The 16,301-nt window shown below is 42.4% G+C and overlaps 1 protein-coding gene across 2 annotated transcripts in view; it reads right to left on the bottom strand.

Annotated features, from left to right (window-relative positions):
- Positions 1–897: 897 nt before the first annotated feature.
- LOC306891762 (NLR family CARD domain-containing protein 3-like) overlaps positions 898–16,301 on the bottom strand; it is a 36,152-nt gene continuing 20,748 nt past the window's right edge. For both annotated transcript variants that reach the window (XM_079452276.1, XM_079452277.1), the window contains 7 exons: positions 14,999–15,172; positions 14,470–14,643; positions 13,852–14,025; positions 7,648–7,821; positions 7,108–7,281; positions 6,715–6,888; positions 898–1,872 (listed from right to left, as the gene is read on the bottom strand). In XM_079452276.1, the coding sequence (XP_079308402.1) occupies positions 1,854–1,872; positions 6,715–6,888; positions 7,108–7,281; positions 7,648–7,821; positions 13,852–14,025; positions 14,470–14,643; positions 14,999–15,172 (1,063 nt within the window). In that variant the 3' untranslated portion in view covers positions 898–1,853. The remainder of the gene's footprint in view (positions 1,873–6,714; positions 6,889–7,107; positions 7,282–7,647; positions 7,822–13,851; positions 14,026–14,469; positions 14,644–14,998; positions 15,173–16,301) is intronic.

The following is a 16,301-nucleotide window of genomic DNA, read 5'->3' as shown; positions in this document are numbered from 1 at the left end:
TCCATGCTCTGGATATTAACTAGGGTCCTCTGTCCGAAACGATATCTTCCGGGATGCCATAGTATCGGAACATGTGATGAAACAACAGCTGATTCCATGGTGGAGGGCAGGCAGACCTTTCAGAGTATCAGACGGCAGGATTTACAAAGAAAATTTACTCACCACCACAAAAACGCATGTATTACCAGAGGACCAGGGTAAGTCTATTATGAAGTCAACTCCATAGTGTGACCATGGTCGATTGGGCATCGGGAGTGGCAGGAGCTTCACTTCTGGCAGGTGTCAGGAACTCTTGGATAGGGTGCAGCTCCCTCAATGACAATGCCTCCACTCTTCCAATGCAAGTGTAATCGCGAGTAACTCCCTGTCCCAAATGTTGTAGGTTCTTTCCGCTGGGATGAGCTTGTGTATAAGGCACAGGGATGGAAGGTTAAAGGATTCCCCTGCAGCTGAGAGAGCACTGCTCCTACTTCGGTGGAGGAGGCGTCAACTTCCACGATGAAGGGCTATAAGGGGTCTGAATGACTGAGACTGGTGCAGAAGATAACTTTTCCTTTTGTTGGTTCAATGCGTCAGGGCCAAGGTTAGACCTGGACAGGGACTTGGGCATGTCATTCAGCAAATTGGTAAGTAGGATGACTGTGGCCCTGAAGACGGTGGTAGAAGTTATCAAAGCCTAGGAACTGTTGGAGACTTTGATGTTCTTAGCCGTGGGCCAGCTCTGCACGGCTGCCATTGTAGGAAAAACTAATACTATGGGAGTCAATGGGGGATGAGATCTGTTTTGGTTACAGACAGTCTTCCAAATATCTTCTATTGTGGTTAGCGCAACAAAGAAATCTAAACCAGTTTGGAACAATCTGAGGATGGGTGAATGATGACAGAATCTTCATTTTTGGGCGAACTATCCCTTTAATAGTCAATGAAATAAACATTTACCAACATTTAAAATACCAACTCCATACAAGAGAGTTGCTGAGGCTGCTTGGTAAACTGAGCGAGTTTTGAACCATTCATATTCAGACAATATCTTACCATGAATAACCAACACAGAACACAAGAAACGCTGGGGTATTAATACACATGATCATCAGCGTAAATGAAACAATCAACTACTTTGCACATAGCCTCATGATGTACTTCTGACTTCGAGCAGCTAAAATTCTACATCTCAGTTGTTTCCGGTTATGTGTTTAAAATGCACCGTTGCTGTCTATGAAACCTAAAATGATAATGTCCATACATTATCTGTGACATAAGAAATATTGTAAACATCACAAGGTGCATCATCTTCAAATAAAGTCACAATGAAATCAAAGCTTTAATTCAGTACAAAGTAATCTGAGAAAAGCAATAGCTGGTTAAAAACACAGAGGTTAGCTGAAGATATTTAACATTCGAGCGCAAATGACAGAAGTCTGAAGGAGATAAATGACCTGTTCTGTTTGAATTAAACAACTACATACGATAAATACAGCAGTGTTTCACACATGAGAAAGAAAAGAACTTACAAAAAACATGCAACATGCTGTGTCATTATTTCATTGACATGTACTACTATATATCCAAAAATAAATGCATCCTTTCTGTTAATAGTTACATGTATAAAGTGCACAGTAGCCTATATTTGTTTGAGATTAAATATGTTTTTGATCATTGTTATGTTTTATATACTGTCCAGTTGTTTAAAATGTATAAAATATCTTCAGTGAATGAGACACTCCACTATTATGAACAGTGATGGACTGCTGCAGGGTTCATACATCTGTAGTATAAGCAAGTAACTGTGACTTCATGGGCAGGGTTGGGGTGACAATGAAACTTTTGTGGTAATGCCACTGTCTCTGTGACTGTTATTGATGAGACTGAATACTGTAAAAGATTGAAGAGAAAGAAATATTAAACACATATCAGAATACAAGTAGAATAAAACTAAACCTAAAAAAGTATTGCTACTGTACCAAACCGAATGTACATAAGAGTCAGAGGCGGACAGAGTACACAGGTTCATTACTTGAGTAAAAGTACAGATACCCCTTGCTAAATTTTACTCAAGTACAAGTAAAAGTACTACAGTCAGATGTGTACTTAAGTAAAAGTACTGAAGTACATGTTTTTAAAAGTACTTGAGTGTCATGATTCCGCTATCATGTCATGTTTATTCTTGGTCTTGCAGCGGAGTCATGGCATAGCCTTAGGTTTTGTGTGAGAAAGACATGGTTTTGTTTTGATTCTGACATGCCATGTGCTTTCTCGTGTCTCGTCAGTGTTTTCCGCCCTTTTGTCTCGTTAGCCTTCCCATTAGTGTTTCATTACCTTCACCTGCCCCTTAGTAATTATCCTGTGTTTGTTCCCCTATTTAATGCCCTCTTGTCTATTGTCTTGTGCTCGTTCGTTGTACTTGTTAGCTTGTACTGGTATACTTTACTTGCTTCATGCCATGTCTTGCATTCTCTGTTATTATAGTCTAGTCAGTGTCAGTGTGAGTGTTCTGTAAGTCTAGGTGTTTTTGTAGTTTAAGTTCTAGTCAAGTTCCAGTCATCAGTTTAGTGTGCACTCTGTTTTGTTACCCCCTCGTGGGTTTTTGTTTTGTTAGTCATTAAAGTCTTTATTGTTAACCCCTTCATCCCCGTGTCTGCCTGCAATTGGGTTCTCCTTCAGTTCCATGACACTTGAGTATCAAGAGTACAAGAGTACATTTTCTAAATATTGCATTACTACTGCCACAGTGCTTACATTTATGTGCAGAAACATCCTACATGGAGTTATGAAAAATGTTAATGTTAATACCTTGGAGAATGTTAAAGGAATTTCAAGTAAAATAAAGTAATTTTTATCTTTTTACCATGCTTTATTCTTTTCACCTCTGCTAGAGTTTTAATGGATTTTTTGCACCCACATTTGAACCGAACAGTTTTAAACAACACACCGCATACTCAAGAACATCAAAGCAAATACTCGGCTTACATTAATGAGTAATATTAGAAAATAAAATTCAGCTAACAATTGTGTGTACATGTGAGTTTCTCTGTTTTTTCATCAATCAGTAGTGGCGTTTCATCAAAACCTAGGGTATGGCGAAATTTCCTCAGACCATACAAAAACGAACCACAATGAAACCAAATGATACCACATTTATGTAACCACAAAACTTAAAGTAGTAAAAAATAACCCAGCCAGATGTTGTCATAACCACCACCAATGACTACGTTAATCGACTATGAGACTAAAATATAAACCAACCATTGATCAGATTCAGCAAACAAGATTAAATATAAAACATGTCTTACCTTGTCGCAGGGTTGTTAAGCCTTGATTCTTTTCATTTTTAAGCTAATCCTGGCATAGCTAGTGGCAAATCGCAAAATACATAATAGCCTAAACTGCGACTGCACTACAAAGTCTTTCCGTACAATATTTTTTTAATTTTTCACAGATAGCGTTGTACATTATGAATGAAATACAATAACAATAGTGTAAATTATTCGATTTATTAAAATTATTAAATGGATGCCAAATAATTGGGAAAATAAAGACCATCCCCACTACCCATAACCTCACACTTGATTCCGAAACCACTGTTAGGCATTTTGTAGACAGTTTCTTTGTTTTATTGAAAATAAATGCCTGTATATGATCTTAAATGTGGAAAATGCAGACAAACGAGTTTAGCCAAAAAGAGCTTCGAACCAACATTACGATGATGTCACGTCAAAACTACATATCTTCGGTCTTAAGGCGGGCGTACACCGTGCGATTTTTGCTGTCGTACGAGTTCGAATGCGATTTTTTTCAATCGTGTGGAAATCGTGTATGCTCGTATGGTCGCGGCTCGTATCAAGTGCGAGGAATTACGATCCGAGCAGAGTGCCTTACGAGCACTTCCCGACCTCCCGAACATTTTTAGACATGTCTAAAAAGTTCGTGAGCTATCGGTTTGAATTCGTGACATGTGTGCGGTTGAACGAGCCGATATGTTGATCTATCTGAAGTTGACCAATCATGAACTAGGAAAACCACAGAAGAAGATAGACAAAGATGGCAGCGCCACAGCGAATGTGGACTATTGAAAAAGAGGATAAACTCGCGGAACTCTGGCAGGAACAGCGAGCGCTGTATGATGTTTCCAGCAGCGTGTACCATGACAGGGTCATCCGTGATGATATTTTACAGCGGATTTAACCATATAACAAAAGGCCTGAAGGCAGTTTTCTGCATCATGCTGACTCTGCATCACTTTTCTCCCACAATACAATATGTAGGCTATTCCATATCAAACATTTGGCCTGTAAAAACAGTATGTATACAATTATAATAGCTAGACTATCCAGCAATAACATTTGTTGAAAAAATATATAAAAACGACGTTACTATATGCACAAACTTGCGTGACACGATATGGTTATATACTTTGCCATATCTTCCACGACTACATCAAAGCATGCGCACACATACACGGCTGTATTTGAAGAACTGAAAGTCCATGCTTTTCTCTGCTCTTCAGCCAAACTCTTTGCCGTGCCCTTCTTTTTCTTTTCTTTTTTATTCTTTCGCAAGCCATTGCTGCCACAAAAAAAGCTAATCTTCCTCTGACTCCATGTTTTTGGCGCGGAACTTTGTGTGATTGCTTCGGAAATCGGCAGGTCGTAAAATCGTGTCGTATATCACCTCGTCCGTATGATTTTCAGATAAACTCACTCGTGACGTTTGCGTGGACATACGATCTTCCGACCATCAGAATTCGCACCGTGTACGCCCGCCTTTACCAGACTATACGTCAATGACGCTATGTGAATTAACGGTGTTTATACATTCTCAAATACACATGCTTCCGACGCCTATGCTACATGTACACATCAGTGTAAAGTAGTTTAAATATCTATAATGAGTCTCATTATGCACACGTACTTTGTTTCAACAATGTTTTTTGAATGCTAGGGCCATACACAAACGCCGCCCTTGAAATCAATAAACCTAAAACAGCAAAGAAGGCGATATAGCAATGTTCTGACACACCTCTGAACCTGACCGTGTTATACACGCAGCATAGAGCAAAGAAGAGAAAATAATAATGATTAAAGAAAATCAGCTGACCGGTCGCGATGTTTTCAAGTTCATTTCATGTTATATTTAGCATTTTATATGACGCTATTGGCTACTCTTCCCTTACCTTTATTCTTTATTCATATAAAAATACCCCCAAATCGCATGAAAATACACACAAAACACATATTCTTCAATCGTGCATTTATTAGCTTCTTGTTTTGGTGAAGAAATGTCACTTTAGCTTCATCGCGGATGTCCTGAATGAGGAAGTGTACACAGGACGTGTCATGCAGACGTGAGATGATTGACAGCTGTGTACAGCAAATGATAGAGCTCTGAGGTCTGAGTGATTGTTGCTGATAGGCTCGCCCAATAAGTGGCGCCTGCACAATCCAATCACGTTTGAGAGGGAAAAAACAAATTGGTGGTTTCCGAGATTTTTCTTTTTCCTTTTTAGAAGTAACGTGTACTTACGGTTATGGATAGAAATGTAGCGGAGTAAAGAGTACAATATTTGCCTCTTAAATGTACTTGAGTAAAGTCATGAGTACTCCCCAAAAATTATACTCAAGTAAAGTACAGATCCCTCAAAATTGTACTTAAGTACTGTACTCGAGTAAATGTACTCCGTTACTGTCCGGCTCTGATAAGAGTAAAGCACTACAGGACAAATGTGAGCGCACAGAATACATGTCGTTACACTGTACTTGTATATGTGTAATGACAATAAAGTTTAATCTAATCTAAACATGACAATCATTTGTAATTAATGGCAATTTAAAATAATTTAAAATATATACACTACTCAAAAAATGAAGGGAACACCTGATCATCACAGCTCAACACCAAGTCAGTGAACCCTCAGGAATATCAATCGACCCGGTAAGCAGAAGTGATTGTGAACCATTTTCACTTGTTTTGCTGCAAATAAAAGTGACAACAGGTACACTGGAAATGAAACAACAAGGGTGGTCTGGGAAGGACCATTCTCAGAGGGTCTTACAGACCTCCACGTGCTATGAAGTATTGGGATGAAATCCTCAACTCTATTGTCAGATCTTATGCTGGTGCAGTGCAGAGCCCTCCTGGTGCATGATAATACCCGACCTTATGTGGCCAGAGTCTCTAGGCTGTTTCTGGATGATGAAGGCATCGATGACATTGACTGGCCCTCACGTTCCCCAGACCTAAATCCAGTTGAGAACCTCTGGGATCTCACGTATCTAAAGCCATTAAGTAGCACCAAAGACTGCACAGGAGCTCACTGACGCTCTGATCCAGGTCTGAGAGGAGATTTCACAGAAGACCATGTGCCATTTCATCAGGAGAACGCCCAGACATTGTGGGGAGTTCAGACGAGCACGTAGGGCCATGCACATTACTGACCAACATTATGAGTTACTATTGTAAAACATTTAAAGTTGAATGAGCCAATATGTAAAAATATTTTTACAGTGATATTACTGTAATTCCTGCCCTGAATGTGTTTATAATTTTGGCTTTCATTGACCATTGTCACATTATTTGTTCTCTCAAGTTATGCAAAGTATGTAAGTGAAGAGATTAAACCTGGATATTTTGTTCATTAAGATCTAATGTAGTGTGATTTAGGTGTTCCCTTTATTTCTTTTGGGCAGTGTATATACAATCAGTTAATGAATAACTCACAGTAGTTTCTGTAGTTTACATTGTGGATCCTTCAGTAGATCAGAGAGCAGCTTCACTCCTGAATCTTCTGGATTATTTCTGCTCAGATTCAGTTTTGTCAGATGTGAGGGGTTTGATCTCAGAGCTGAAGTCAGAGCAACACAACCTTCAGATCCAATACTGCAGAACGCCAGACTGAAGAGAGAAGAAAACACTTCACACTCACAGCAAATAAAATAATGAATTATAATGAAACTGTTGTGACTATTATGAGAAGTATATCAAAATGAGAGAGAAATAGAGAGCGCTTTTTAAGAGTTAGAATTGAAAGCATTTTTACACCATATTAAGTCATGGGCTTTTTATGTGAACTCTGTTTACATCCTTCAATTAAGAAAAACAAAATTTTCTTACTTTAGTGTCTTCAGTTTACAGTTTGTATTCTTCAGTCCATCAGAGAGCAGCTTCACTCCTGAATCCTTCAGATTATTGTGACTCAGGTTCAGTTCTGTCAGACTTGAGGAGTTTGATCTGAGAACTGACGCCAGTGATGAACAACTTTTCTCTGTCAGATTACATTCACTCAGACTGAAAGAGAAATAACAAGAGAACAGTGAGTTACAATAATAATGTGGCACTCACAAATAATAAAAAAGTGTTTCATTCATTTTCAATGAGTTCAATGTCCAGTAACACGAGTGACCGCAACCTTCAGCAAAACATGTGAGACGTCCAGTGAAACAACAAAACTGTGTAATGTTTAACTTTCAGCAAATGCAACGCAACTTTCCATGTTATACATCTGCACTTCTTAATTTAACAAATGCTTTTATTTAAAGACACTGAAAAATGATAATAATACAAGGAGAACGAGTTAATCTAAGAACAAGTAGTGCTACCACATCAAATCTGAATTTACATTAGGACACACACACACGCTTGGGATTTTCTTACTTTAATGTCTTCAGTTTACAGTTTGTATTCTTCAGTCCATCAGAGAGCAGCTTCACTCCTGAATCCTTCAGTTTATTGTTACTCAGGTTCAGTTCTGTCAGACTTGAGGAGTTTGATCTGAGAACTGACGCCAGTGATGAACAACTTTCCTCTGTCAGAATACAGTAACTCAGACTAAAAGAGAAATAACAAGATTTTTAGTCAACATTTATAATCAGAACTGATATGATATTTTAACTTAAAGCTTCTGCTAGCATGAGTGTCCGTAAACTTTAGCAAAACAGGATGTGTGTTTCCAGCAACAACAAAACTGTGTTATGATTAACACCCGTCTACACCGGACGCGATGCACATTTTGTTTTGTATTTGTTGTTCTTAATGGTTCTGTGGCACAAACTTAACTCCCGGTACACATCCAAATAGCATATAAAGTCCCTGCAGATTATTTCTGATATCAAACAAAATTCATGTAAATTACATTAGAAAGTTTGAAGGAAATTTGATTTATTCATTTAGTTTCTTACGGTAATTCTTATTTACTCCATCAGGGAATTTCGGTTACATAGTTAACCAAGAAGTTCCCTTTCTGTCGGTCTTTTATTGTTGTGTCGAGACTGACAGAATGGGGTTCCTATAAAAACACCACTGAGCTGTGCTGTTAGTTCATTGGCCTTTTCAAAGTAGAATCGGAGATGATTGGTTCTAAAATTGAACCCCATTCTGTCAGTTACCCAACAACTTCGAGAGACCGACAGAAAAGGAAAGGCTGTTTTGTGACATTTGAGATGTGATTTCGAAATGACAGGTTGCTGTCTAATATAACGCCTAGCTCTTTTACTGTATTTGTTGGAGTAACAGTACATTCTTCAACTTTTAGGTTATACTCCTAAATATTCGGTTTACGTGTCTTTGGTCCGATAAGTATTATTTATGTTTTATTAGAATTTAAAAGAAGGAAATTACAAGTCATCCAATGTTGTATATCTTCGATGCACTCTGCCAATTTGGATAGCTGGGAGAAATCATCTGGTTTTGGTGAGATTTATTGCTGAGTATCATCTGCATAGCAGTGGAAGTTAATTCCATGTTTTTTAATAATATTTCCAATGGGCAGAATGTATACGGAGAACAGCACGGGTCCCAGAACCGATCCTTGAGGTAATCTATCATTTACTTGGGTTCGAATTGATGATTCCCCATTTAAATCGACAAATTGATGTCTGTTTTATAAGTAAGATCTGAACCATTCAAGGATTTTATTTAGTAGTTTCTTTGTGGTTAAGGTGCTCAGCCTTTGCTGCTTTTAGTGCCTTTTTACAACCGTTTGCACTCTTTCCACACAATTTGAAAGACCTCTGATTGGGTTTGTTTCATTTGCGAATCTGGTTTACGTGTTTCTATTTTAAGGGCGCGAGTGGTGCTATTGTACCATTGTGCTATATTTTTCTCATTCATCTTTTTTGACTTCATAGGTGCGACAGCTTCTAATGTATTAGAGAAAATAGTACCCAATTTGCTGGTCATTTTATCGAGCGATTCTGTATTTATTGGTATGGTTTTTAAAATAAGATCTGGCAAGCTCTTTGTTCTACCTGGTCGATAACAAGCTAAATGGCTGATTCCTGCAGTGGGAAGTGTACATGTTATAAGATAGAGATTTTGTCTTCTCACTGCTAATCTCTCAGACGACCCTTCTTAAGAATAAAAGATCTTACACAAATCTTTAGGTTGATTTTCTGCCTCACCTGTAGGTTATATATATTTTACTAGCAAGTTAAAAGTTAAAAGTATCTCTAGCTAGTGTTATTTTGGGTTACCAGAAGAAGAACTGTTACTTGGCTAAACTTAAATATGACAACGAGCCATTCAACAAATTGTTTATTTAATATAAGTTCCCTTTCTGTCTGTCTCTCGACGTTGTGTCGAACCGACAGATTGGGTTCGCCCTTGAGAACCTATCATCTTCTGACTATTTTGAAAAGGCCAATGAAATTGGCGAATGAAATTTGCATGCCGGGCTCCGCCCGCGGATATCCGGGTATAAAAGGGGAGCCGGCGTGCTGCATTCATTCACCTTTAGTTCTTCGGAGCCTTCGCATCGAATGACTTCTAAAGCTGATAACTTGATGTGGTGCAGTGGATCGTCCCTTCCAGTGATCATCCCCCCCGGCGTTTCAGCAGTTCCAGAGGTGTTCGAGAAAGAGATAATTTCTATGTCGATGTCCCCCAGGTGGAAAGTGCAGTCGCGGTGCACCTGTGCCCGCAGACGGCGGCCACCTGGAGGTCTCGACCTAGACTCCTGTCTAAGCAGTGTAGTGTTTCGGAATAACTGGTGTCGAAATCCTACAACGCCGATGGACAAGCTGCCTCAGCTCTTCATGCCATGGCCATCCTGCAGGTCCATCAGGCCAAGGCACTGAAAGAGCTCCACGAGGGTAAGACCGACCCACAGATCATGCAGGAGCTCCGCACTGCCACCGACCTCGCTCTCCGGGCGACTAAGGCGAGGAAGCGACCACCGTCTCGTCAGCAACAACTGAGGAAGCAGAAGCAGTCCTGACGAGCCGGACCTGAGGAGATCGAGATCGGGCCCGATCCCATCCATTCCATCGCTGGCCGGTCGGAAAGGGACGGTTCCTGCCCCGTCCCAACATCTTTCGGGGCCTAGCACCCACTTCCTCACAAGAAGAGCAGTCTCTATCTCTGGGTCCTTCTTTCAGCCGCACTCACTTTCCACAGGACGGTGTGCGGCAACTCGACGTTGCGCTATGGCGACACGCAAAGCTGAGTATAAAACTGCGCAGCCCTCATCACTCTCACCTCTACGGTGCGTTGAGCTGCGCCACCGCCACGCAGGTAAGTCAGCAGAGCCAGCGCCCCTCCGAGGTGGGGCCGGCACCGCTAGCCAGAGAACCACCCTCCGCGGGGTCGGTGAAGCAGATCGTTCCTCTAGTGCCCCTGTCGCAGTCTTTGGGTGCCTGGTTAGCACTCACCAGACCGTCAAGGTGGCTGGAGATCACGATCCGTCTCGGCTACTCGATCCAATTCACCAGACCTCCGCCCAAGTTTCGGGGCATCCTCTTCACCTCAGTCAGAGACGTGGATGCTCCCGTGCTACGGCAGGAGGTGGCCACCCTTCTGGCGAAGGGAGCGATCGAGCCCGTCCCCTCAGCCGAGATGTCCAGCGGGTTTTACAGCCCGTACTTCATCGTCCCCAAGAAAGGTGGAGGGTTGCGCCCCATTCTGGCTATGCGTACCCTGAACAAGCACCTTTAAAAGCTGCCGTTCAGGATGCTCACGCAGAGTCGCATCTTGACATCCATCAGGTGTCAGGATTGGTTCGTGGCTTTCGACCTGAAGGCCGCGTACTTTCATGTCTCGATTCTCCCTCGTCACCGACCGCACCTACGGTTCGCTTTCGAGGGACGGGAATATCAGTACAGGGTCCTCCCATTCGGTCTGTCCCTGTCCCGACAGGCCTTTACGAAGGTCGTGGAAGCCGCCCTCACTCCCCTCATGGAGAGAGGTGTGCAGGTACTCAACGGTTGATGCACATCAAACAGCTTCAGCACTGGCTAGAGAGACAAGTTCCCTGAAGAGCGTGGCACACAGGCAGGAGGCGGATCGTCATCCGTCGTATCCTAACCCCGTGGTCATCAGTGACCTTCTTACGGACTGGCGTCCCCCCGGGGCAGGTCCCGAGGCTCCCTACAGGGTTGGGGTGCAGTGTGCAAAGGGCACACAGTGTCGGGCCGCTGGACGGGGGCCCACCTGTGCTGGCATATCAACTGCCTAGAGTTGCTAGCTTTTCTGCTTGCACTGAAGGGACTACGGTCCCTCGTGCAGGACCAGCACGTACTGGTCCGATCAGTCCGATCACAACTGCCATAGCGTATATCAACCACCAGGGTGGCATTCGCTCACGGCAGTTGTCGCAACTTGCCCGACGCCTCCTCTTGTGGAGTCAGCAGGTGTCTCTGCAAGAAGTCTCTGCATGCCACTTACCTACCGGGCAACCTGAACCAGACAGCTGATGCGCTCTCTCGTCACTCGATGCCCCGTGGAGAGGGGCAACTCCACCCCCGTGCAGTCCACCTTATTTGGGTGCAGTTCGGGCCGGCACAGGTGGACCTGTTTGCCTCCCTGGACAACACCCATTGCCCGCTGGGGTACTCCCTATCCGAGGGCCCCCTCGGCACCGATGCCCTAGCACACAGCTGGCCACGGGACAAGTGGAAGTATGCCATCCCCCCAGTGAGCCTCATTGCACAGGTCCTGTGCAAGATCAGGGAAGAGGAGCATCAAGCGGTACTAGTTGCGCCTTACTGGCCCAACCGGACTTGGTTCTCAGACCTAATGCTTCTGACGACAACTCCCCCCTGGCCAATTCCCCTGACGAAGGACCTTCTCTCGCAGGGGAAGGGAACGTAGTGGCACCCGAGACCAGACCTCTGGAACCTCCATGTCTGGCTCCTGGACGGGACGAGGAGATCCTGAGTGGTCTACCCCCGCGGTGGTGGAGACCATCACTCAGGCAAGGGCACGTGTCCACAGATTGCCTAAATTTCGGGCTAAAAAGGCTACGTGCCCAAAGTTCCCACCACTCCCTTTCGGGACCAGGTGGTGAACACCAATTTCATTTGCCCAACCCCATCCGTGTTGTGTCCAGTACATGCCTTGCGCCTCTACGTGGACCGCACGCAGAGCTTCAGAAGCTCTGAGCAGCTCTTTGTTTGTTTCGGAGGTCAGCAGAGGGGAGGGCTGTCTCCAAACAGAGACTGGAGCACTGGATCGTGGACGCTGTCACGATGGCATACCGATCTCAGGACTGCCCGTGCCCGCTGGTAGTGAGGGCACACTCCACTAGGGGTGTTGCCTCCTCGTGGGCACTGGCTCAGGGCGCCTCTCTGGCAGACATATGCTGAGCTGCGGGTTGGGCTACGCCCAACACCTTCGTGATGTTCTACAACCTCCGCATGGAACCGGTGTCAGCTCGAGTCTTACATGGTAATATCAGGTGAGACCGGCGGCCGGTAGGGCGTACGCCTGCGAGAAACGCCATCCCCCTCTTTAGGTGGGTCAGTGTGCAATCATCTGCCTCCCTTCTTTCCCCTCGGCCGAAGAATAGGCAGTCCATCCATCACTAAGCACTCAAGGCGGCGGGCTGAGCGGAGCAGCCTGCCACCTTTGGCGGGCCCAAGCTGAGTTATCCACGTGTAGCTCTAACCGACCCCAGTGCTCCAGATGTAGTAACCCCCCAGCAGGGTGGTTCCGTCTGAGATTTCGTCATGGGTTGGTTCCCCTCCTGGAACCCATGACCTTCCTCAGGTGGACAGCCACCTTGTGGCATCTTGCATGAGCTTTTCCCTACCGGTAAGACCATGTTGATGTTTCCACTATATTCCCCCCCGAGGGTGGGAAGTGGTCTCCGTAGCGCACCTCCCCATTGAGGGAATAGCGCTTACCCAGGGGTCCTACGGTACCGGACGGCTCTCGCCAATGGAGCCGTCTGAGATGGCCGGGGGCAGGGGCTACCCATATTTGCTAAAGCTCTGGGACTGCCTATCTACTGAAAGGTTACAATCTCGCGACAGCGCTTACGTCTGATTAGCCTAGGCCGGTCAACGTCGCTTCGCTATAGATTGTGATGCGGCTAGTGCTGTGGCGTTTTCAATAGGAACCCCATCTGTCGGTTCAACACAACGTCGCGAGACCGACAGAAAGGGAACGTCTCGGTTACGTATGTAACCTCTGTTCCCTGATGGAGGGAAAGTGACGTTGTGTCCTTCATGCCACAACAATTCATGCATCCTTCATGCAGCAGTCTCGAGATGCTCTCAGGCTCCTCAGCACAAAAGGTGAATGAATGATCACTCCGGCTCCCGTTTTATACCCGGATATCCGGGGGCGGAGCCCGGCATGCAAATTTAATTCGCCAATTTCATTTGCCTTTTCAAAATAGTCAGAAGATGATAGGTTCTCAAGGGCAAACCCCATCTGTCGGTTAGACACGACGTCTCGTTCCCTCCATCAGGGACATACATACGTACACAAATACGTTACGTTTCATACAATAAAATATGAATATAAATTAAATTAAGTATAAATAGTTATATTATTAGCCAGTGTCCAGACCGATGTATAAACGCAGTTATTTTAAAAATAGTGTTAATAAACAAAATTATTATTTAATAAGTAACTTACTTTAGTGTCTTCAGTTTACAGTTTGTGTTCTTCAGTCCATCAGAGAGCAGCTTCACTCCTGAATCCTTCAGATTATTGTTACTCAGGTTCAGTTCTGTCAGACTTGAGGAGTTTGATCTGAGAACTGACGCCAGTGATGAACAACTTTCCTCTGTCAGAATACAGCCCCTCAGACTGAAAGAGAAATAACAAGATTTTTTGTCAACATTTATAATCAGAACTGATATGATATTTTAAATGAAAGCCTCTGCTAGCATGAGTGTCCGTAAACCTTAGCAGGATGTGTGTTTCCAGCAACAACAAAACTGTGTTATGATTAACACCCGTCTACACCGTGAGTTAACAGTGAGTTAAAATACAAAGTTTAACAAAACAACTAAATTATATAATGTTTGATTTCATCCAAATAGAGAGCAAGTTTCCACATCATACAATTACATTTATTTGCTAAATGCTTTTATCCAATGGGATTTAGAAATAAAAATAATATAAGCAGAATTAGGGCACAATATGAGTAGTGCTACTTCACCAAATTTACAAAAGAACAAGAGTGAAACACTGAAAATATTACATTTATAATTGTGAATTGATAAAATAATAATTGAATCAGTAACTCACAGTAGTGTCTGTAGTTGACAGTGTGGATCCTTCAGTAGATCAGAGAGCAGCTTCACTCCTGAATCTTCTGGATTATTAAAGCTCAGATCCAGTTGTGTCAGATGTGAGGGGTTTGATCTCAGAGCTGAAGTCAGAGCAACACAACCTTCAGATCCAATACTGCAACCAGACAGACTGAAGAGAGAAGAAAACACTTTATGGCCTATTTTAAAAATACAGTATTGTAGACATAACTGTAAAATGTACATCAGTCATATAGTTTGCTCCCACAATTCATAGCAAAATACAGTAGCACTTACTATTGTAAATATTTACTGTAAAAACTCTACATCAGTTATTTAGATTACTTTTTCATTTTTAGAGGTTAAAATCATGACATATTGACTGCTAGTGTCTAGAATCTGAATCTACAGAGAGGTTGACTGACAGTCACTGTTGAGTCTCCTATACTATATGAACATTATATTAAGATCCTTCTGCTGAACTTTTATCAGGTCCTTAATAGAGACACATTCAAGGATTTTCTTACTTTAGTGTCTTCAGTTTACAGTTTGTATTCTTCAGTCCATCAGAGAGCAGCTTCACTCCTGAATCCTTCAGTTTATTGTGACTCAGGTTCAGTTCTGTCAGACTTGAGGAGTTTGATCTGAGAACTGACGCCAGTGATGAACAACTTTTCTCTGTCAGATTACAGAGTCTCAGACTGAAAAAGAAATAACAAGATAACAGTGTCTTTATCAGAAGGCAATATCAGTAATTCTCCACCTGCTAGAGAATTACCAGCTATTAAAAATCTATTAAATAAATAAATAAATAAAACATCTTTCAATTAATATCCAACCAATGGAATTCTGTAAACATTCAAAATGTTATAAGTTATATGACCCTGTCTTAAGTAGGACAGGAATAGTTGTGGTAATAGTTAAACAAAACACTGTATGATTAAAAAATCATTGGGATATTAAGTAAAGATCATGTTCCATGAGGATATTTTGTTAAATTCCTACCTTAAATATATAAAAACATTATTTTTGCGAGTGGATGCAGCAAAACTGCCAACAACAATATCTGGTAGCACACATACAGTCTTCACTCGCTGCTGCCCGCTCTTTGGGATTTACCCTCTCAAGTTTGGTATCTATGTGAAGCTGAAATTCTAAGCTTTAAATAGTCATTGCTGCGGTAAGCCAATAGAGAGCGTTAAAACAACCCTGTTTCTTCATAGGAACGGCCTTCTACAACACCCCTGATTAACAACTTTAAAGGTGATTTTCTCAATATTTAGATGTTTTTGCACCCTCAGATTCCTCAGATTTAAATAGTTGTTTCTCGGCCAAATATTGCCCTATCCTAATAAAACATACTTCAATAGAAGGCTTATATTCAGCTTTCATATGATGTATAAATCTAAATTTCAGGAGTCTTATTCATTACTGGGGTTTGTTTGTTTTTGTGGATGTGAGTCAGACTGCTGCAGCAAAGGTAGGAGCCCAATGATCTGGGCCATTAAACTCCTGAGTCCTTCACTAACTTCTGGTGTCATTCATCTGAAGCCCTCTGGCCTGTAAGTTTGCCTCTTAGGGATCTGAATCAGTGTGTCTCTAGTTGAGTCAAGTAGATAGTTGTTTATTTTTTTCTCTAGATTACACTGAGTGTTATACCCTTCTCTTAATCCATTAAATTAAAAAAATATATATTTATTTAGCGCTTTATACAATGTGCACTGTTTCAAAGCAGCTTTACAGGAGAAAAACATACAAAGATTTAGAAGACTGTACATGGCATGGTATTGCAGAACAAGCAAGTCCATTCTTATAAAGCAATGTTCACAG

Source organism: Barbatula barbatula (assembly GCF_947034865.1).
Source record: "Barbatula barbatula genome assembly, chromosome: 3".
NCBI lineage: Eukaryota > Metazoa > Chordata > Actinopteri > Cypriniformes > Nemacheilidae > Barbatula > Barbatula barbatula.
This window is presented reverse-complemented; position numbering and strand designations above follow the sequence as displayed.